Genomic DNA, 22497 nt, shown 5'->3' on the forward strand with positions numbered 1-22497 from the left:
CTTTGGATGTGTAGGTGCAAATGAGCTGCTGTTCCTGCTGAGAGATAATAGCATTTTTCAGAAACTGACTGTTGTGGTGCTGGGCAGTTTCTTGTCCATGCTAGTTCTTGCATCTTCACTTTTAGAAAGTCAGAATATTTAGTAATCTTAATTATAGATTGGCCATAGTTAGATCTTGTCCCTAATTAGAGATTGACTACCAACCAAGTTTGTTTTTTTGCAAGACTGCTTTTTGCTGTGATGATATTCTTTGTCTTTAAGCTCCAGGCACACGGAGTAATATTTTCAATCATCTTTTGCATAGGCAGGATTGTATCTGTGCAGCTTGTCTCTGATTGTTTTTCTTTTTAAATTGTTTGACACAGGTTAACAAGGTATGCATAAATAACAGGGTTGCAGATTTGTCAAGGTTGGAAGAGACCTTCAAAATCATCTAGTCCAACCATCAACCCAGCAACATCTTAATCACCTCTAAACTATTTCCCCAAGTGTCTCATTCAGATACCTCCTGAGCACTTCCAGACTGTCGTCTCCCTGGGCAAGCCTGACTACTCTTCCAGTGAAGTTTTTTTTTTCTAATATCTAATCTGGATCTCCCCTGGCACAATTCGAGGCTATTTCTTCTTGTCCTGCCACTTGTTAGCTGAGAGAAGAGCACAGCCCCTATCTCGCTACACCCTCCTGTCAGAGAGTTGAGAGCAAGAATGTCCCCCCATAACCTCCTTTTCTCCAGTCTGAGCCTCCCCACCCCAGCTTCCTCAGCTGCTCCTGATGTTCCAAACTCTTCCTCAGCTCTGTTCCCTTCTCTGGATGCGCTCCAGTACCTCAATGTCTCTCTTGTCAGGAAGTACCCAGAAGTGACTCCAGGACTGGAGGTACTTCAGCAGTGCCCAGCATAGGGGATGGTCACTGCCCTGGTCCTGCTGCCACACCGGTGCTGGTACAGGCCAGGTGTCATTGGCCTTGCTCACCTGAGCACATCTGGCTCATATCCAGCCAGCTATTAACCAGCATTCCCAAGTTCTTTCCTGCTGGGCCACCCTTAAGCCACTCTGCCCCCAGCCTTTGTCTCTGCATGGGGTGGTTTTGCCTTTGTCTCTGCATGGATCCAAGGGCAGGACCAGGCACTTGGCCTCGTTGAACCTTAGAGCATGGATCCAGCTTGTTCAGATCCTTCTGTAGAGTCTTCCTGCCTTCAGTGCTACCAGGTAGCTGTAAGGTTTGCAAGGTTATTAACCTGTGTCTTTCTGTAATCTAGATTTGGGTCTTTCTGTAATTTATGGATCTGTAGCCTACTTTGGCATGTTTCATAACAGATTTAAGATCCATTAATCATGCTGTTATCCTTTGCTGAGCTGAATATTGCAGCAGATTTTTTTTTCTATGTGTGCAGTACATGATTGTGAGGAAGAAAGAACTCTTTTGAGCCTGGACTTGTTTCGTTTTTCACGATTGTGTGTTAGGTGCCATTTTATATCTGTTGCACAAAATGCACCAAAGAAGGCAAAAGCTGATGAAGTGAGGATTGACCTTCACAGTTAAAATATATAGTAAAAAAAAATATATATCTCAAGATGTTGTCTTGAGCTGAAAGGCAGAAGGGTGCTGCCTTTAAGTTAAGAATAAATATAACATGACAATAGATGAAAAGGCTGAAGTCTAAGGAAACTATAGGGGGTTAAACTTTGATAGTCCAGTTGCTGTGAACAAAACCACCACCAAAAAAAAAACCAAAATACTGTAAAGTTTTAAACTAAGATATGTGTGACATGATCCAAATCCCCTTGTGTGTGTAGTCTCACTAGTCAAACTTCTGTAGATGTAATGAAAACCCTGTACTGTCTCTCATGTTCTTTTAATCACTCAAACTGGAAGAAGTAAACTGAGTAGCTTGGGGATTTGGGCTCTGATTCATGTCACTGTGAGTGTGGCCCGTATCAAGGACTAAGAGCATCTGAGGTGTGATACAGCTTGGTTGTGACCATAAGATGAAATTTATACTTTATTTCTTTTTGTCTTACTTGAAAGAGGGTGTAAGACTCAAAAAAGATGTAGTGTTTCAAAAAGCACTGAGATCTGCAGACAGGGGAAACATAATTTAGAAAAAGTATTTCTTTTCCAGGTGTCAGCTGCTCAGATGATGATGAAAAGCCCCGCAAAAGACGGCGAACAAATTCTTCTAGTTCTTCCCCTGTTCTCCTGAAAGAAGTCCCGAAGGCAGTGACTCCTGTCACTAAAACTATCACAGTGCCTGTAAGTGGGAGCCCCAAAATGAGTAATATAATGCAGAGCATTGCCAACTCCTTACCACCACACATGTCGCCTGTGAAAATAACCTTCACTAAGCCCTCAACACAGACAACAAACACCACAACACAGAAGGTATGTGGGGGAAGCTGCCAAATGTTACTTTACTCTGATTTTATCAATGAATAAGATGTGATGTTTGACTCTTCCTTTCTGTGATCTGACTAGCTGTTTTTTAAGGATTGCGCTTGGGATAAGTTAATCCCTCTTTAAAACGAACAAAGGGAAAACCAAACTCGTGTATGAATTTAGTTCACCTGTGTGTGAAAGGACCTGGATTGACAGCCGTGGAGACTGAAGCCCTCTTTTTATCCACAGAACAGGTACAGCACAGGCAGCGGGAGTGCAAGCTTCCCCCAGACTGCCCCACCAATGTGCCTCAACCCTGACCTGAAGGGACCACTTCTAGGGATGAGAGGGGATTCAGTCTCCATGCTCATTCAATTCTTGGCCTGTCTGGTGAGACTGCCAACAAGGTTACCAGTTAGTACCATTTGTGGTGTTGGGTTTTGTGATATGGACACTAGTCCACTGAGAACTGGATCACATAGGCCACTGAACAGCCTTCAGATGGTAACAACTGTTGGTCAAAGGTAATCTTTCTTATTTCTATTTTCCTTATTTATAATTATTCTTTGCAGTAGTAGAATTCCAGGAGAGGTAGCATGGGCTTTCCCTTGCCAAGCCTTTTATATAGAGACTGGTTTTTTGGGGTCTATAACACTTACTCTTGGAGCTGGTTGAAGTCCGGGGGGCTTTATTTTCCATTCAGTATTAGTGTGCCATTTATCATTCTACATTAACAGTGTTATAGTGGTCAAAATCAGTTGCATTATTTCAGCAATATTTCTAGCTTTTACCACAGTGGAGTGTGCAGAAAAGGTTTTCCTTGTTTAAATTTTATATTGGACTTGGATTTTTAAGTGCCTAATCTATGGCATGAATATCTTACCATTCTTTAGGCGGCATTTCAGTTGTGTCTATTTTCCTGTTCTTAAGATTTAAGAAAAGATGAATGGTTTAGACCAAGTTAATTCTTGGTACAGCTATTAATTACAACAGATTTCAGGGAGAGGTAGGGTCTCTGTGGAATTAATTTTGCCTTGATATCAGCAGACTTATGGCAGGCTGGCCACTAAAAAGCATTTTTTCCCAACTATGAGAGTTTACTATTGAGCTCAAACCTTTGCATGGTATTTGTCCTAGTAGTCTTCTTAGCTGCTTTTCTTTGCTTCAGATTAGCAGAGTTCCTGTGACTTGATTTTTGGAAACTTTAAAATCAAGTAATATTAACTGAAATAATGTGCAATAAAGATCTTGCTTTCTGACCTCTTCCCACTCCAGGGAAGATGCTTTTATTTGATTCACTATTCTTTAACAGTGTCTGTAATCAAATTTCATCTCTGAATACGTAAGTGTATGAGAGAAATCCATGAATGAGCATAAACCATCAAATTAAATTCACTGTGGGCAGCTACTACATCGCTTAACCTATCCATCCTGTTGCACATTAAAGTTATAATTTGTGCAGGAAGAATTCTTTTGCCTTAAACATCTGTAGGGTTGTATTTAGTGTGATACTATATAACATGGAAGTTAAAGATGGAGTGTGCTAAGCCTCCAGAAGAATGGACTGTTGATAGGACCTTTCCTGCAGTTATGCCTCTCCACTTCTTCTGACATGGAGATTTTTGAGTTCACTTTGCATTCTATTATTTGACTGTCTTATCTGCAATTACAGGAGAATCAGTGCCTGTTTTGTTAGGCAGCCAGAGTAGTGTTTGTATCTGAACTTGTCACAGTGCCCTCTTTTATTGGATTTATATATGCTAAAATACATAACTGGATGATTTTGGTGGGAGAAATCCCCTTTTGTAGTTTTAAATTAAAAGTCAGTCTTGTTCATTCATATCCAACAGCACATTTCCAATTTGAATGTAAGTTGTTAGATATGAATGAAATTCTTTTTTTCTGCTTGCCAGCTCTTTGAATTATTCTGGTATTTTAGTAGGTTGGAGGAAGATGTGTTGTAACAACTAATAATGTCACAGCTCCAGTTTCTGGATTCTCTTGTAATAGACTCATCTGTGTAGGACACGGAAGGAATCTAGCTAGTGAAGTTTCAGGCAGTTACAATAACCTTATTTTTGCAGGGGTTAAGTTTTGACATGTCTCAAAATAGAGCTGACAGGACTAAATTCAGGACATGTTGGGAATTAGATTTTGCTGTAACAATTAAAACCAACAGAATTACCACCTTCATTTGTGTGTGTGTGTATGTTTAAAGTCAAGCAGTTTCTCTGCTGTAGAAGATGGTATGCAGTTTTAATACCCATGATGAGATTATGTGGATAATTTCAACAAACATGACAGAATAGTATTTCAGAAATACAGTGGTTGTGATTTGAATTTTAATACTTCAATTTTTACCTGAATTTTATGTTTTCTGGATATACTTTATACCTGAAGATTACTGAACTTTGCTCTGCTCTGTTAATTTTGAAAGACAAGATAGAATAGACAGACACAAACCTGCTTAGTCATAGTTACAGCAGTCACTGTTGAACTGTAATACTTTACAGGCTTTATTCCTTCCTTGATTAAATAAAGAAATTTTTAGTGATAATTTTGGACTTAAGGAAAGGCAGTGGTCTACAGGAGTTGCAATTATGCCCAGATTCATTCTACATATCTGTACTTAGTTGGGATGCTGAACTTGCCCTGTTGTAGTATAGTTTATATTCACACTAACCTATAATCTGCCTTTTTAAATTTCAAGTAGTCCTTTGACTGTGTTCCTAGATTAGTTGCCCTGGGTGGAATGGAGCTGACCCTAAACTTCAGACAGTTGGAAGTATTCCTAGTGTTAACTGACAGTTTTGGAAACAGGATAAAACTCCACAGGCATATCATAGAGTCTTTTTACTTCAATTCTCATACTAGAAGAAGCTGTGTCATGTTCAGCACATCTGCATGTTTGTAGCCTCAGAGCAATTTGAGAAAGGTGTTTTGATTAAATCAAGATTAGGAAGAATGCAAAAATAAGACTGATGCAGAGAAGATGTTCTCACTGGAGAATGCAGTCAAGTAGAAAAGCAGCAGAATGTGCAAACCTTGTCCACTGGTTAGTTGTGGTCAACCTGCTTTGTAAGGTAGTGAGGTTTTGATTTTCCTCAGATCAAGATCTTAAAGTTTTATCTGAGCAGCAGAGACCGTCAAACTAAGAACTGAGGCGAAAGGAGACACAGAACAGGCCATGGTGGTGAAATTTGCTGCTTTTATTCCATCCATGTGGTTATTTCCCATTTATTTATTTATTTATTTTCATTTTTCTTTAAGCAAATTATAAGCGCGTAATCTCTTGCTGCTTGATTTGTTGCTTAAATCTATTTCTGGTGTCATTATCATATTATTTCTTTATCAGGCAAGGTTTCAGTAGTGCTTGGCTAGCAGTTTAAGACTTTCTGTGTGAGCTGACACAGGTTTTCTTTGCCCCTTTTGTACCTTATTTTTCTATCAGCTTTTGTTACATTGAATCATTAATAAGTTTAAATTTCCAAGGTTTTAATAAACAATTTTTTCATTGGGACAACAGCATTACTAAAATAATTTCTCAATATCCTCACAGGATAAACTGAAAATGTTATATTTTTGTGCTTCTTTTTCTATTTTAACTATGTAAGTACAAGAAGGGACACATAAGTTGAATGAAAGGAATTTCTTTATGTAAACAGTCCCCATATTTAATACTTAATAAATGTTTAGTTTTCTAGGTCAGTTGCATAAGGACAGACTTCCAATTCTGTCACGAATTCTGTGTTTTTCTATGTCAGATCAGATTCATGGAGTCATAGTTGTAACTTGCACTGGGGTGGTGTTTATTCTCTTCAGACAAATGGTTTTCAGACAAATCAGAGAGAATTTCTTGTTATTGAGAGCACTAAATAAAGCAGAAATTGCTTCTAACCTAAACCATTTTTCTTTCATGGATGAAATATTGTTTACAGCCTTGTAGATCAAAAGCATTTCCCATTACTGCCTCAGCAAGTGCTTGGTAATTGTTAAAAAAAAATCATCTATTTTCTCTTATTGCTGTTTCTTGATATTTTTACAAGGTTTGGAAGAATGGCACTTAAAACTTGCTAGAAATCTGTTTAGTTTATCTTAAAATGGATTTCAAGCTTCGTGGCCCACTTTAATGAAGTCAAATTCATTCCTGTCTGTTTGCCTTCAGACATGAGATAATTCTACTTTATTGGATAATAATTGTTTTATTTAAAAATCTGAATTTTAAGGATATGTTAATCACCACTTCTTCAAAATAGCTGAAACATTTTTTTGTGAGCACATGTGATATCGACCGTCTTAAAAGCTCTTAATTAACATGTATCCCTAAAACTAAATAAGCAGACAGACATGTTACTGAAATTCTACACTTCTAAATAGATGCAAGGAACAAATGAATTTCTTCTTGTTTGTTTTCTTTTTATAGGTCATAATAGTAACCACCTCTCCAAGCTCAACTTTTGTACCCAACATCCTTTCCAAGTCCCACAACTATGCAGCAGTTACAAAACTTGTCCCAACATCAGTCATTGCCTCAACTACTCAAAAGCAGCCTGTGGTTATCACTGCTTCCCAGTCCTCTGTGGGCAGCAGCAGCAGCTGCTCCACTCCCTCCTGCACTGCAAATACTATTGCTGTGACTGCTGTAGTGTCATCCACACCATCAGTGGTTATGTCAACCGTAGCACAAGGTATGGCAATTCTCTTATAAAGGCTCTTTCAATGAGGAATTGGACTTTGCGTTGAGAATAGCATTGGGGAAAACACTTTTTGTTTACATATGAGTAAAGCACGGGACATGTGAAAGAAATTTGATGAAACTCATCCAAGAGACTCAATAAGAGTTCTTGTTGAACTGTTTTCCTCTGTACTTCAACAGTTAATGTGCAGATCCTCTTTTTAAAGAAGATGGGTGGGGTGGTGTGACCTAGCTCTAAAACAGTATAACCTCAAAATTACTGGCTTTAAGAACTTTGTCTGGTGCATAGAAAAATGTATCTTTTCAATGTTTGAAGGTGATTGCATCCATAAAAGCCCAATTTACAAAGATACGCAAAGTTAGCATCATGTAAATACAACTTATTAACATGCCCAGATGATAATTCTGAAAGGTATTTTTATTGGTGTATTTTATCAGCTTGTGAGATTTAAAGTCTTTTATGATTAAGACCTGAGTGGGCCTGATTAAAGTTCCCAGGTTTCTGTTTTCAAATTCCAGCTGTGTATACCAGCTTGACTGTTTCAGCTTCACAGCCACCAGCTAACATTTGAAAGGGAAGCTGTGAATGAATGAATGAATGAATGAATGAATGAATGAATGAGCCTTAGTGAGCAGCACTTGAAAGAAAAACTGCCTGACAATGACAAGTGTCACATCACAATTTTTCCTGGTCTATATTTTCCATTCTCGTACAAAACATTGGGAAGCCATATCCAGGTTGAGGAGGTATTTTCCTTTCCTATTGCTTGTATTAATTTAATCAGATATTAATTTATGGAGCAGAAGGGCTCAGAGCAGGCTTTCATATTGTTTGAACTGTTGATTTTTTTGTTAGGTTTGATCATGGAGGAGACTTTCATTCTAAAGTACATTATGTGGAGTATCTCTCCAATGGTTTTTTTTCCAAGCCTGTCAGTGTCTTTGCAGAAGATGCTGGTGAAAAGTTTTGTGACATGAACTGATAATATCTTCAAATGTAAAGTTAAAACTCATGAATGAAAAGAGCTGCCCAGGGAAGTGGTGTAATCATTTTAAATTATGCAGTGAAAAAAGGGTTGCTTATTTAGATTGCCAGAATTGTACCTTTATAGTGATTTCTGTCACTATCACTGCCATCTCTTTCTGTTTTCCACTACAACTGGGATTTAGTTTAAAAATTACTTCATAAAATATGGACTTTGTCTTTTTAGGTGCTTATGGATGTGTAACTTAGAATTATATACAAAGACAGGTTTTGCTGTAAATGTTGTGACAGCTATGTAGGGGAATGACAGAAATAAGTAATAAAATTTATTTGGGGACTTTGTCTTTTCACCTTACTGCAAACTTCTTTTAATCACTTACAAGGTCACCTAACCTAACAGCACAAAACAGGTTGCCCACAGTTTTATAACAGTTTTATAACATACAATTACTCGATTTTTTGTCAAATACCAACCAACTTTTTTGCTAACAGATACTCCCTTCCAGTGTTGGTGGGTTTGATATTTGACATCATCCCATTACCAACTTTTTGTCATTGTGATTTTAGAATCGTTTAATCACAGAATGCTTTGGGTTGAAAGGGACCTTGAAGATCTAGTTCCAGCCCCACTGCCAGGGGCAGAAACACCTTCCATTAAACTAGGTTGTTATAAATATTTATAAATATAAATATAAATATATCTATATATATATATATTAAATACTTTCACTGTAGGTATCTTGTTGTCTTGAAGCTTAAAGATGAGACTTTGAAAATATTATTGAATTATTTGTCTTACAAAAGTGCAGAAGTAAACTGGGTTTTGTGGTCGTTCCATTAGCTGCTGTTCTGGTGCCACATTGAAAATCCGTATAAGGCTCTGTTGTCTCCTAACAGAGCACTTCTGCTACATGGGAGCTTTATTTCCTCACATATATCAATGCATTTTTCAGTAGTAAAGATAATTGAAATGTAAGGTTATTTTAGAAATTATAAGATTTTTCTTTCTCATTGCACTGTTGAATCTTAAACCCTTTACTCTTTCACAGGTGTATCTACATCAGCAGTTAAAGTTGCCTCTACCAGACTACCTTCCCCAAAAGGTTTGGTTGGGAATCCAACTCAGATCTTAGCACAGTTTCCCAAACAGCATCAGCAGTCTCCCAAACAGCAGCTGCACCAAGTCCAACAGGCCCAACAGCAGCAGCAGCAGCCACAGCAGCAGCAGCTAGTGCCGTGTTCTGTAGCCCAGCAGCAGCCACAGCAATCTCAGCTGCCAGCTGGCATCAAGCCCACCATTCAGATCAAACAGGAATCAGGTAGTTGGAGTTGATCTTGGGTCACATTGATGAGGTCTGACTGCATCTCAGGAAAGTAGGGCAGAATTCTGTCCCAAAATTTGCATGGGGGAGTGGTCATGAAGGCATCATTTCCTGAGTACGGGATTTGGCTTTAAACATGAATATAAGTAGATAGTGAAGGATGTTTTAATGTTTTCAAGTAACAGTAATTAAAGAATTTGGTTCTTTCACTCTTCTTGTTTAGTTCAGGTATTACAGACCATGTATATATGTTTTTATCTTAGAGGTTGAGAGGTATGTAAATAACTTCAAAAGTAGCATTGGCAACCTGAAATACACCAGTTTTTTGAAGATCCAAGAGTTCTTCAACTATATCACCTGGAAAAAGAAGTTACTCCATGTTTTAATTATTTTCTTCTGTCCAGAAATCAAAACATACTTTTGAGGTGCTTGTCAAAACAAATACAGATAGATCTGGAAGTTAGGCTGGATTCTTCTCATGACATTGATTCATTCAGCTGACTTTGGGCAAGTCATGTAATCTTTCTTTCTTGTCTTTTCTCTGCTGTAGCACACAGTTTTTATCTCAGCAAGAACTAGTAAGAGATAAAGTTTGCAAAGTTATCCAGTTCTCAAAGAAGTGCTATAAAAGTGCAAAGTACTTTTACGTATATTAATATAAAATCAGTATTTTATTTTAATCCTGTCAGTAAAATTATTATTTTATATCATACTATTTAGATCGAAGAATTAAAACAGACCATGGAAGGAAAAAATAAACAGCCCTGCTCCTGTCCTTTGATAAAACTACCTTTTAAATTATAGGACCATAGCTTAAGAAAAATAGTAGCTACTAATTAAGACATAAAAAAGGCTTCCAGCCACCGAACAGTATCAATATGAGCTTCATTTCCTTGTCTTCTACAACGAATTCGGGCTCACTGTGCTTTTTAGTTAAAAGTTTCTTTGGAAATACCATCTGATACCAATCTTTCTGGAAGATGTGAGTCAGTTTTCATGGAGACTACTTTTTATCCAGTTTTGTGTCTGGATGATGCAAAGATTTCAATTTCTTTCAGTTTGGAGCGTACTTGCTCTGTACTGTTTTTATTGTCAGTGTAGAGAGAAGAAAACATTGAGGATGCTCCACATCTCAAGTGGACAAAATTTTTCATTTTAGAATACTTGTGTACAAATATAAGTGCCTCATCTAGATGGGATTCATCCAGGTTGTGTATTCCATGGCATTTGGCCACCACAATGCAATGCATTTGCCTCATCTTGGAACAGATCATAAGATGCACATCTCCTGGATGTACTTTTGAACAGATGTTGTGAATCTGCTGGTTTGCAACTGAGAAGTGAGTTTCACAGAGGTACCATTCCCCAGTACAAAATGGAGAGGGAGCAGGATCCTGGAGGTACTAAAGTGCCCTCATCCTTCATTCTTTCTCATTCTGGTCATAGCTTAAGCCAAATTTCTTTGTGGCTTTAAGATAACCAGTAAATCAAGGCGAAAGAAAGCAGTTTATTTAAAGTAACCTTCCCTAACCAGTGTCACAGTTGCTTCCTTACAGTCACTAATACTCCTTGTACAGAAATGTTCTTTAATTTATTCAGATTGGTGAAGTTTGTCTAGGCTTATGACACATTAGGATTTACCAACTGAATTGATTAATTATTTTGCTTCCAGATGGTTCATTGTATATGAACCAATTCAATCTTGGTTGTAACCTGTTGGCTCCTGGGAAAGTTCTAGTTTTTTGTATTATAGACCAGGAAAATTAAAAAATTATGTCACAAATCAGTGATGGAATGGACAGTGGAAGTAGCTAGGAACTGAAACAGGCACATAAAGGGCAAAGATTATTATTTGGTACTTGCAAAATGAGTAAAAAAATCCAACCAAAACTAAGCAAAACAAACAAAAAACCCTCAAAAATTAAATAACTTTTTTCATGATCAAGAATACATGGGCTCAGAATTGAAGCCTTGTGGGGCTACTTGCCCACTAGGCCTTGGTCTGAGAAAGCATTTCAGAAAGTGACTTATCGTGCCTGTATTTTAACAGTGACCTTTCTCCTTTCCTAGGTGTTAAAATAATCACTCAACAGGTGCAGCCCAGTAAAATCCTTCCCAAACCAGTTACAGCGACCTTGCCCAGCAGTAGCAATTCACCCATTATGGTGGTTAGCAGTAATGGGACTATCATGACAACTAAACTGGTCACTACTCCCACTGGTAAGTTATGGCTCTGAGAAGGGAAGGGAGGGTAAACCCAGATATACAGGTGATCAAACATGGTTTCTTAGGGTTTAAAAAAAAGCACTTACCTCTTCTGAACAGTGTGTACAACAGCACATTCACAATCCTGTTGTTACTTATTCTAGATCAGGATTTTTGCACTGAGTGCTCTTTTATTCCTCTGAATCGGTACATAAAAATACCATTGTTCCTTCCCCAACGGGTTTGTTTTAAAGGAAGTTTTCATGCAACCTATACAGATACTTTGCACTTCTGTAGTACCTTATATTACATGATTTATACTGGTTTAACTCAAGCAGACAGATAAGCACCATTCCTGTTTTGCATAGATTGACTTCAAAAGACATGTGACTTGCTCATAGTCCTGCAGTGAATTTATAAAAAGACCAGTAAATTGAAATTTAAGCTCCCGGTGTTTTTCTGGGCATGTGATTGTATTTGTGTTTCTAGTAGATAATAATGCAGACTATTCTGATTGTAAACTTGCATGAGGAAAACTTAAAAAGTAGCTTTATCTTGGTTTTCAGAAAACTTCATTTCCTGTTTTTTTTTTTTTTTTTAAGTGTGGGCTGGGAATATTAGAACCATAAAATTGTTACAGTTGGAAAAGCCCTCTAAGATCATCAAGTCTGACCATTTACCCAGCACCACTGTGTTAACCACTAAAAACCTTGTCCCAGGTGCCACATCCACATGGCTTTTGAATGCTTCCAGGGATGTTGATTCCACCACTTTCCTGGGCAGCTTTTTCCAATGTCTGACCACCCTTCCCATGAGCAATTTTTTCATAATATCCTACCTGCTTCTTCCTTGGCTCAACTTGAGGCCATTTCCTCATGTACTTAGCATAAACTAATGGTTAATACTCTGTTTATAACTTTTAAAGTACTCCACAGATACATTTTTGAGTACGTTAGAAAAAACAGAAGTTTGGCAGTTCATTTAGCTGGTAAAATCTGCATTGTGCTCTCTTGGATGTGAACATACCTTTCTTGATGAAACAAACTGCTTTGCTCTGTGATCTTTAGCAATTAAGGGCAATATCTGCAGCAGTACAAGCAGAATAGAATTTCAGTGTTTGTGTAGCTGTTACTATTTTTGAACAAGTTTCTTTTGTGGACTCAGTTCTCCTTCCATTCAGAAAAGGACTCGTTCTAAAAAAACAGCATTTATACTACGTTGAGAAGTTTATTTTGTGCTGCTGTATGCTATATCCATAAAATAGCATAATTATTATAAATTGTAAATTATATTGTTCCCTAAGGGTGTTACGTAAATCAGTCATTGTGGTTCTCTTTATAAGCAATCTGTCATATAGGAGAAATATCATTCCTGAGAGGAAGGGATGGGTTCTGGTCATGTCATCAGATGCCTGACTCCTGGGCATCTAGTAGCAAGAGGCAAACCTACAGGCAGGATTTGCTTATCTATTGAAAATTACAATCTTATGCACAAAGACATGAATTAAAATAAGGCAGTTGTGGAACAATTGTTAAAATACTCAGAAGACTGTTACATCAATTTAAATTTAATATATACTTGAATATGGCTCTGTGGATTTAAAAATTACCAGAAAAATTTTAAAGGGTGGTAATAGATTGCAGGCTGGGATATTTTTGAATAAATCTGACACTTTTTTCCTAGACTTAACATATCTTCCCACAAATAATAGTAGAGGGTTGTGTTGCAACAGTGAACTTTTTTTTCTCTCTCTCTTTAAAACAGGAACTCAAGCAACATACACACGGCCAACGGTGAGCCCCTCTCTGGGAGCTCGGATGGCTGGAACTCCACAGGCTGCTACTTATGTGAAAACTACAAGTGGTAGCATCATTACGGTAGTACCAAAGTCACTGGCTACTCTAGGAGGGAAGATCATCAGCAGTAATATTGTTTCTGGTAGGCATACCAGTACTTTTGTTACTGTTAAGACTTCTATTTCAAAAGTACCTTTGGGCTTGCTTTAGTTGTTCAGGGTTTTTCTGTGGGTTACATGCCTAAATAGTTATTAGGACCATTATTGGAGAATTCAGAAGGAAAATAGCTGAACATGAGGAGGAAGGTAATAGGCAGGAGTTTGAAGGTGAGGTATTCTTAAGGTGTTTAAGAAGGAAACAGCAAATGTGAAGGAAAACTGGGAGGGAGAAATGTGGGGTGGGGACTAGTATGTTGACAGAGGGCAGAAAGATCAGAAAACACTATTGGCCCAAATTTAAAACATTTTATAATCTCAGTGCTGCCCTTCTCTGTTCCACTGCATGTCCAAAGAACCAGAATAAAAATGGACTGTGTTAAATTCAGCTATGCAGTCTCCACCGTATTTTGATATTTTATCAGTGGCAGCCTGTCTTTCCTTTAGCCCATGTTCTGCCTTAAGCTTTCCCTCCCAGCTTTATGCAGACCATGCTGCTTATCTTTGTTAGTCTATTGACTAGCCCTAGTTCTCCCTGCTGGTTTTGTATTGGCACAGGTTACCCGGAGAAGCTGTGACTGCTCCAACCCTGGGAGTGCTCAAGGCCAGGTGGGATGGGGCTTGGAGCAACCTGGTCTAGTGGAAGATGTCCTTGCCCTTGACAGGGGTGGAACCAGATGAGCTTCAAGGTCCCTTCCAACCCAAAACATTCGGTGGTTCAATCATCTTTAAAGACAGGGTCTCATTGGGACCAGGCCCAAGCACACTAGCACCAATAATAATTTCTTAGTATACGTTTAGGACTTCAACTTTGTTTAGCAAAGACCTAACATGGTGCCAGCCAACTCCAGTCACCATAAGGTGCTGCACAAGCTATCCAGTAAATGCACTCTTGGGTTGTAATCTGGTGGAGCAGTTTTACAGGTTTTGATTTCCACAAAATTATATTTAGTTATAATGCAGCATCTTCTTTGGCAACAAGTAACATTTTAGCCTGTTGTGGGTATGGTGAATTTTTAAGACAATTTCTAGTTCTTGTAATGAGTTATACACAAGTGGAAGTATTCTCCTGAGAAGCAGCTAATGTAGGGAAACCTGTGAGTGGTCCTGATGAGGATAACAATAATTGTCCTGAAAGAACACAAGTTTGGAAATCATGCCTGCTTCTTTCTTTCTGTTTGCTTAATTGTTTTTGCTAAGGGAGTAGTCTTTAGAAGCCTCTGAAGTCAGTAGGATTAAATAAACCATAATCTTGTTTCAGAATGTCTTCCGTTTCCCAAAATTAGTAGAATTGTTAATCTGAAATTGGTGTGAAGTATCTACAGGCATGACTAATGGGTAGAAGGTAGTAAAGGGAATTCTTGGGTTTGCAGCTCTATTGTAAATGAATCATGCATTCCTCTGGAGGAAGGAGAAATAAATTGTTGATCAAAAGTTGCCTGAGTAAATACTGCAATGGCAGTCTGATGGCACTGATGACTGATTCCAGTGTATGTACTTTTGCAGACTGTGGAAGGCTGACCAGAATTACCTGTCAGTGCAGGTAAATAAAAACCTGATAAAGGGAATGGAATAAATGAAATATTAACATAGGGACAGAAATAGCCAAGACAGCTCTTTGCCAAAAAAAAAGCTAAGAAAAACAGCAACAAGCAAACAAAACCCCAAGAAAACCCAAAACAAAAACAAAACAAAAAAATACCCACCAAAACCAAAAAAACTCCACAAACGAACAAAAAAAACCAAGAAAAACACCACATTTCTAAACTTAGCTTTCATGGACTGGTTATGAAACAATAGTATATTTTTCTTTTTTCCTTCTTTCAATCCACTACTCATCACTTACATTACAACAGAAGGAGCTGGTGTTTCTCTTGACTGGAGATACATCCCCAGTATGTAGATCCTTCTGCAGAGGTCAATTGTAGAAAAGTATTTGTCTGTGCAAATAGGACCTTGAGTTGAGTATTAGTGATGTCCTTGTCCCACCCTAACTTTAGCCTTTGAAAAGTTCTGCATGTTTGCCTGAGAAAGCTGTGTTAGTCTGCACTGTAACTTGTGAGAAGGGGTTGCCTGTCCTAATATAGAATACATTATTTTCCTGTGGGCACACCTGTTTTTACTGTAGGTGAAAGATCTGTTGAGCTGGCTTGTAATCTTTCCACGTTGAGTTGGGTGACATGAATTCCCATTCCAGATTCTGCTGGTTTCTTGATAGGCTGTCAGATTTAAGTACAATGATTCCTCTAACTCACCAACTTCCATGGTGAAAGGAAATACACGAAATGTGATAAACTGCACATAATTTCTTTTCCCACAAAAATTTAGGAACTACAACCAAAATCACTACAATTCCAATGACATCGAAACCCAATGTGATTGTTGTGCAAAAGACTACTGGAAAAGGAACTACAATTCAAGGGCTTCCAGGCAAAAATGTTGTCACAACACTGTTGAATGCTGGGGTATGTAATTGTTTCAAGTCTCAAATATAGAGCCTAGTGACAAGCTGTGTGGTGGCTGCTGCATTCATTCTGCTAAAGGCTCAATTAAAAGCAAATTGTGCATGAGCTCGTTAACAGATCCAGCATGCCTTGATGTCAGGGATGTTTGAAAACTGACTGTGGTTTGCAGTATATGATTCCATGCTTAAAGCAAACTGGGGGTGTTTTCAAAGGTAAAGGAAAATATAAGCTTTAGAACTTGCTATTTTTCCATGGATAATGATTTTGTATTTCTAAAGCAATAAAGGAGATGAAAATTACTAGAATCTTAGCCTGTTTGTTCCAGTGAGAACCGGGGTCCTGTGTCAATAAATGCATCTCCAGCCATTTGTCTCTTGGGTATAAAGGGCAGAAATAAACTATCTTCACAGTATAGGAACCATGTCAGTTAATGTGGTATGTAACACTGTGACATCCTGTGCCCTGGATATTGCATAGTGGTGCATTATTTTTTGGATAACCTGAGGTATACCTAAGAATAGAATCAAGTTTCTGGCAACAACTGAGCTTATCTGTAAGTACTAGTAAATGAAAATTATTAATGTTCCTAGATAAAACTGTGAGATTTAATGCCTTAGTCCTGTAAAATTTAAAAGGCTGCTTGAGTGGCAGAACTACTCAAGGGTTTTTTAAAATCTTTTATGATTTTGGTTTTAGGTTTTGAATTTCCCTCGTTTAGAATTAAAGGTGTGTTTGCAGACAGGTGGAAATCTTATGACATTACACAATAGTAGCTCCCAAAATGGGATGGTATTTTTGAAACAAGTATGGTTTGGGGGATTTTCATCTATTTAATGGATATTGGTAGGAACTGGCTACTAATGTTGTTACTCAATTGGTTTGCTACTGTGCAGAGCTTTAAAAAAGCATTCTCAATGTCTTTGCTCTTCTTAAGCTATCAGGAGTCTAGTCATATGTAAACACTATTCTATAGTCAAATGATTCCTGTGAAACAGATGTGAATCTGCATTTTTTTATGAAGTAAACTACTGGTTGAAGAAAAGTCCATACATAATTAATGTCTTGGTCCTGAAGACAATGCAAAAAAATCTATATTTAAATAATTTCTTTTTAGAACCTCAGTTCATGTTTTGTAGATGTCTTGACAAAGTTAGTGTTAATAAAAACTGATGATCTTAAAAAAACATTTGTGAAGGATTTAAAGAAAGTTCCAGTTAAAAAAACTTCATGTTTTTAGTTACTTCTTTTTATTTACCCCTTCAGAGCTGCTCAAAAGGTAAGGTAATGGAAAAGTGGATTTTGGTAGCTTTTTCCATTCAAAACTGTAGCTTCTTTTGTTCTTTCTCATCTACTGTACTTTGTATCAAATAAATGTAGTTGTAGCAGCAGATTTATTTCATGGTACACACACTCACATATATTTTTATTTTTGAAAATTTGGTCTCACTGAACAATTCCATTAAGTTAACCTGTAAACTTTGACTTCTCTACAGGGGGAGAAAACTATTCAGGCAGTGCCAGCAGGAGCAAAACCTGCTATCATCACTGCCACAAGACCCATCACAAAAATGATTGTTACACAGCCAAAAGGAATAGGGTCCACGGTCCAGCCAGCCACCAAAATCATCCCAACTAAAATTGTTTATGGTCAGCAAGGGAAAACACAGGTACAGTGAGGACCCCTTTCTCTCTTGGAATGTACCCCTAAATTTTAATGGGAAGTAAATAATTTTTCAATATGTTTTCTCATTTGTTCTATGTTTAATACATATCTGTGGGGAATGAGACTTAGTGGTGTAATGAGGTGGCCTCGATCCTGATTTCTCAAGCACAGTATCTGCATTTGTTAGCTTGTTCTGAAAGCCTAGAGCAAGCCAAAAGGATTTCCTAATTTAATTTTTTAAGTTCCTAATTTCCTAGTTTTTTCCCCTTATTTTCTGTAGATGAAACTGTCTGGCCATGGCTCCATATACTTGTTTACATCTTATAGCTAATGGTTAGGCCGTTAGAAATAAAGATGCAGAGTATGGATATAGGTCATCCATCAAATCTGAGGTTTTATTGAAGTTTATTTTCTGCTTAATACCTGTTCTGGCTGTCCCTGCAACCTTGTGTAGTTGGTGGGGCTGTATACAGAGAATCTGGCTTATTTCTGGATGCTTTCAGTTTAAGCTTTTTCTCTGGCTGCACTTAGTATTTGAAAGAACTAAGCTTCTATCAGATGTAACATTTTGTGTGTTTTGATTGTTCAAGACTGTATTTATTGTGGAAGTGTTTGTCCTTACTAGTGCAGTGCATGTTCCAGCTCACTTGCCTAGCTTTCTCTTATCACAATATTTTTATCTAGTCCTGAAAAATAACTGTTTACTAGTTTATTGTGTTAAACACTTCAAATTACTGAGTGAATAGTACACTCTTGTGCATTGCCATTTTACTTGGACTTTGTGACTTAATAATCAAAGTTGCTGAATTTAGAGATAGACTTTCTAAGTAAAAATATTAATGTTATGTAGGTGGTGTACATAACATCTGAGTGGCACCCTGTACTCTGATTGCTCAGATCTGTTTTCTTGAGTGCTTTTACTATAAACAAAATTTACCTTTCTAATTAGGTCCTCATAAAACCAAAACCAGTGACATTTCAAGCAACAGTTGTGAGTGAACAAACCAGACAGCTGGTGACTGAAACGTTACAGCAGGCTTCAAGGGTAGCAGAGACAGGAAGCTCATCTCTCCCAGAAGTGAAAGAAGAACCACAAACCTACACTGACAGTAGCTCTTCTTCTACAGAATCCTCCCAGAGCTCTCAAGGTCTGTCACATAATGTATGAGTGGACTGTCTTCCAAGCATGCCAACTTGCCCCAGAGAGCTCTATGTGTCTCCTTTTAGCACAGGTTTCACCCCATCTGTTTGCAGTGAAGCACCATTGTTCCCTTAGTTTTATATTTTTCTTTCTTTTGAGCTACTTTCTATATGCTTTCATTAATCCTGGAAAGTAGTGATAAAGGTATCTTGCTGGGCTCCAGCTTGCTCTTACAATGCAACTTCTTCCTGGAGAGTCTGCCAGAGGTAGGCAATGTAGCAAGTTTTGGAGGTTATTTTGGCAGTCCATGTTCTGCCACTATCTTTCCAGAGTGCATCAAAGCATCTGTCTGCTGCATGTCTGAAGGCTGCTATGGGACAAACACAAATTTTGGTCCTTTTATAGACATCTATGTGTATCAGGAAGGATATGTATTAGATATACAGTCCTGATGGGGATTCTGCCCTGGCTTCAAGCCATGATGCAGAATGTTCTTTGTGTGTAAGAGGAGCATAAATAATAGTGCATAAGCAAAATCCAGCCTGTGTTCAGGAGTGACCATGATATGTATCACTACAGCAAATAAAACCAAGTGTCTCGCTGCAACCTTTGTACCTTTGCTATATAATTTTGTAACTGTTGGTCTGTGTGGCCGTTTAAGTAAGTTTTCAAAAAGTTCTAAAGATTAAAGCAGCTTACCAAAATTTAGGTGCTGTTAGTTCAGAATGCTGAATATGTGCTGATCACCTGAACTGCTAAAACCTTCTGGAAAAAAGTTCAATCCAAGGCAAATTCAACATACAGAGAAACCTGCTTTGACTTTTCAAACAAAATCTTCTACAAAAAAAACTAAGATACAGAACTTTTATTTTTTGCTGTAAACTGTTCATAACATCAACAGTGTTTTACTTCAAGAATCAATTTAAGTAGAAACTAAAGTCTTGCAGAATGAGAGTATGCATCCTTGGCAACGTTCAAAACTAATAAGGCATGAGTAATTTGGTATCATTTTGAACTATCACCCTGCTTTAAAGCAAGAAGTTGGATGAGAGCCCTCCAGCCCAAAATGGTTGTATGATGACTTGAACTGGCACAGGTTGCCCAGAGAAGCTGTTGCTGCCCCATCCCTGGAAGTGTCCAAGGCCAGGTCAGACAGGGCTTGGAGCAACCTGGTCTAATGGAAGGAGTCCCTGCCCTTGGCAGGGGGTTGGGATGAGATGAGGTTTTCCAACCCAAACCATTCCATGATTCTATGATGTGCCTCTGTTTTTTTTTTTTTGCTAACAGATTCTCAGCCTGTAGTCCATGTGATTGCTTCAAGAAGTCAAGATTGGTCAGAACATGAAATTGCTGTGGACACAAACCCTACAATAATTTACCAGGATGTATCCAGTGAATCTCAGTCAGCTACTTCCACAATAAAAGCTTTGTTGGAACTTCAGCAGACAACAGGTCTGAAAACCCATGAGATTGTGAGATTGTTTAGTATAACTTCAGAGGTTATTTTTTTGCTTAAGCAGGCTTTTGTGATAAATTTTGTAATTGAAAAGCACTTATTTTGAATCAACTTGATTCCTTCTTTTTATCAGTTTGTTTGCATATATTCTATAGTGTTCATTATATTTAATTAAACTGCTACATTTTTATTTTAAGTTCATTTTGTTATGAAGATTTATATATTAAAGGTTGATTTTATGTTTTGCTTTTCTTCTAAAGCAGTGAAGGAAAAGTTGGAATCAAAGCCAAGGCAGCCTACCATTGACTTGAGCCAAATGGCTGTTCCAATACAGATGACTCAAGAAAAGAGGCATTCTCCAGAAAGTCCTTCAATTGCTGTTGTAGAGTCAGAACTAGTGGCTGAATATATCACAACTGGTAAGTGGCTAAGGTAGTGTGAGGATGGCTTTGCAGTTGAAGTCTAAGGACTAAATTTTGGAGTTTTTTACAGTAGGTTTCACTTTCGTGTTTTTGCTGTAATTTTCTGTAGAGAAATGAGTCATCTTCCAGTCCTGAGACCCTGTGCAGGGGACAGAGATTGCATCTGCCTTGCTGGGACATAAAGGAAAATATTTCTAACTGAAACAAAGGGTGGTTGCTTCAGGATAGTCCACTTGAGTAGATTTTCCATTCATGGATGTAGAAGACAGACTGTCCCACCACCCTTAAAGGAAAATGTTCAGTAAGGAGAAAGTAGAAAATGAAGCTAGGAACCGTTGCCTAGTTGTTGTACATACTGAAGGAGTCCCAAGTTAAAGCCAGGTGTGCATTTAGCATGCTAATGTAGCCCCAGTTTCTTCATTTGCTATAAAGCTTTGAACTAATAAATATGCACTTCTAAAATATATGTTACTTATATTAATCTCTTTAAATTCATGACTCCTCCTATTTGGACATCCATTTTGTGTAAGTCCTTTCTCTTGTCTCTCTGATGTTCCCTACTACCCTAGAACACTAGGTATGAGCCACTTCCCATACATACCTGAAAGGATCAGATTTCCATTTTAATTTCTTAAATCCACATTGTTGGTCTCTATATTATTTGGAAAATGAAAACAAAAACGTGTTGAATGTCTACATTGTAAAAGAGAAATAAAACTTAATTGTATTAAACTGTATTACTACATATCTGTAGCTCCAGTGATTTTAGTGCTAAATGTCTAATCTGATATTTTCGTTTTGTTCTGCACCTCCTCCCCTTGCTTCCATCCCTTGAATGGCCTGAATTTGTGTGAAATTAGAGCTGGGGGGATGTTATTATTCCTTTAAATAGTACTTACTGTATCTGGCTTCAATTTCAAATGTTTGAATCATGCTTCTTTGGATCTCCTTTAAAACAAATTTCAAAGTATAATAAATGCTGTTAAAGTGCTTTCCCAATTAGCAGTCAGATATCTTCACTGACACAGATACTGTGCATTGAGCTTCTCTTCAAGGTTCCTGTTTTTGATGGATCTTGCCATGAAAGTTGATGTAGAAGAGGGCCTTTTGCAGGAAGGATGGAAAACTAAAATCTGTGAACTTTGTACTTCAGTACTTTTCTGCAGCTTAGAAGCCATACAAAGTACAATGGTTAAAAAATTCTTGTAGATATGGAGAAACTATTTTAAATATTAGAACTTTGGTAAACATTGATTGGAAATGTGGGAGTCTAGCAGAGAAGTGCAAGCTCCTATGGGTTGGCAGCAGCAGGTTCTGCTGCAGTACTAAACTGGTTATTTTGCACTTAGATTTTTGTCCCTTCCCCCAGTTTCTGTGAACTTTGCCAAGGAATGCAAGTAATTGAGTTTCTTTTTGGTTTAATTTGTGCCTCTCTGAATTTATCAATAACCCACATAGCTATATTTTCTGCTAAAAGTTCAGTAGTAAGATAGTAATGAATCCATACTCTGTTGTGAAATGTCCTGCATGGGCCTAGACCAGAGGATTAGGTATTTGGGAGCTGGGATTCAGTGGGTGCTTCCTCATGAGATGAAGGGAGCAATTCACACATCTTAGTGTCACCATTTTTTGTCTGTCTGCAGACTCAGGAAGACAACACTGTATTGGTTCACATTCGGAAGAATATCTACACAACCATATAGGTTAGAAACTTTATTTTTAAATTAAGTTTTCAATTGTGTAGGAATTGTTGGGAGATATCCAGGGTAAATCTGGCACAGCATGCAGGCCAGTATTGATATAAACCAAATTTGT

At 37.8% G+C, this 22497-nt stretch overlaps 1 protein-coding gene across 18 annotated transcripts in view; it reads left to right on the forward strand.

Annotated features, from left to right (window-relative positions):
* Window positions 1-22497, forward strand: part of EMSY (EMSY transcriptional repressor, BRCA2 interacting) — a 48933-nt gene that overhangs the window by 16638 nt on the left and 9798 nt on the right. For 6 of the 18 annotated variants that reach the window (XM_058838462.1, XM_058838581.1, XM_058838571.1 and 3 more), the window contains 11 exons: window positions 2123-2382; window positions 6800-7064; window positions 9107-9376; window positions 11450-11599; window positions 13349-13522; window positions 15864-16000; window positions 17494-17667; window positions 18613-18811; window positions 20092-20256; window positions 20521-20679; window positions 22326-22385. In XM_058838462.1, the coding sequence (XP_058694445.1) occupies window positions 2123-2382; window positions 6800-7064; window positions 9107-9376; window positions 11450-11599; window positions 13349-13522; window positions 15864-16000; window positions 17494-17667; window positions 18613-18811; window positions 20092-20256; window positions 20521-20679; window positions 22326-22385 (2013 nt within the window). The remainder of the gene's footprint in view (window positions 1-2122; window positions 2383-6799; window positions 7065-9106; window positions 9377-11449; window positions 11600-13348; window positions 13523-15863; window positions 16001-17493; window positions 17668-18612; window positions 18812-20091; window positions 20257-20520; window positions 20680-22325; window positions 22386-22497) is intronic. The other 12 variants (XM_058838491.1, XM_058838598.1, XM_058838539.1 and 9 more) reach the window with 9 other exon arrangements.

Source organism: Poecile atricapillus, chromosome 1 (assembly GCF_030490865.1).
Source record: "Poecile atricapillus isolate bPoeAtr1 chromosome 1, bPoeAtr1.hap1, whole genome shotgun sequence".
Classification (NCBI taxonomy): Eukaryota; Metazoa; Chordata; class Aves; order Passeriformes; family Paridae; genus Poecile; species Poecile atricapillus.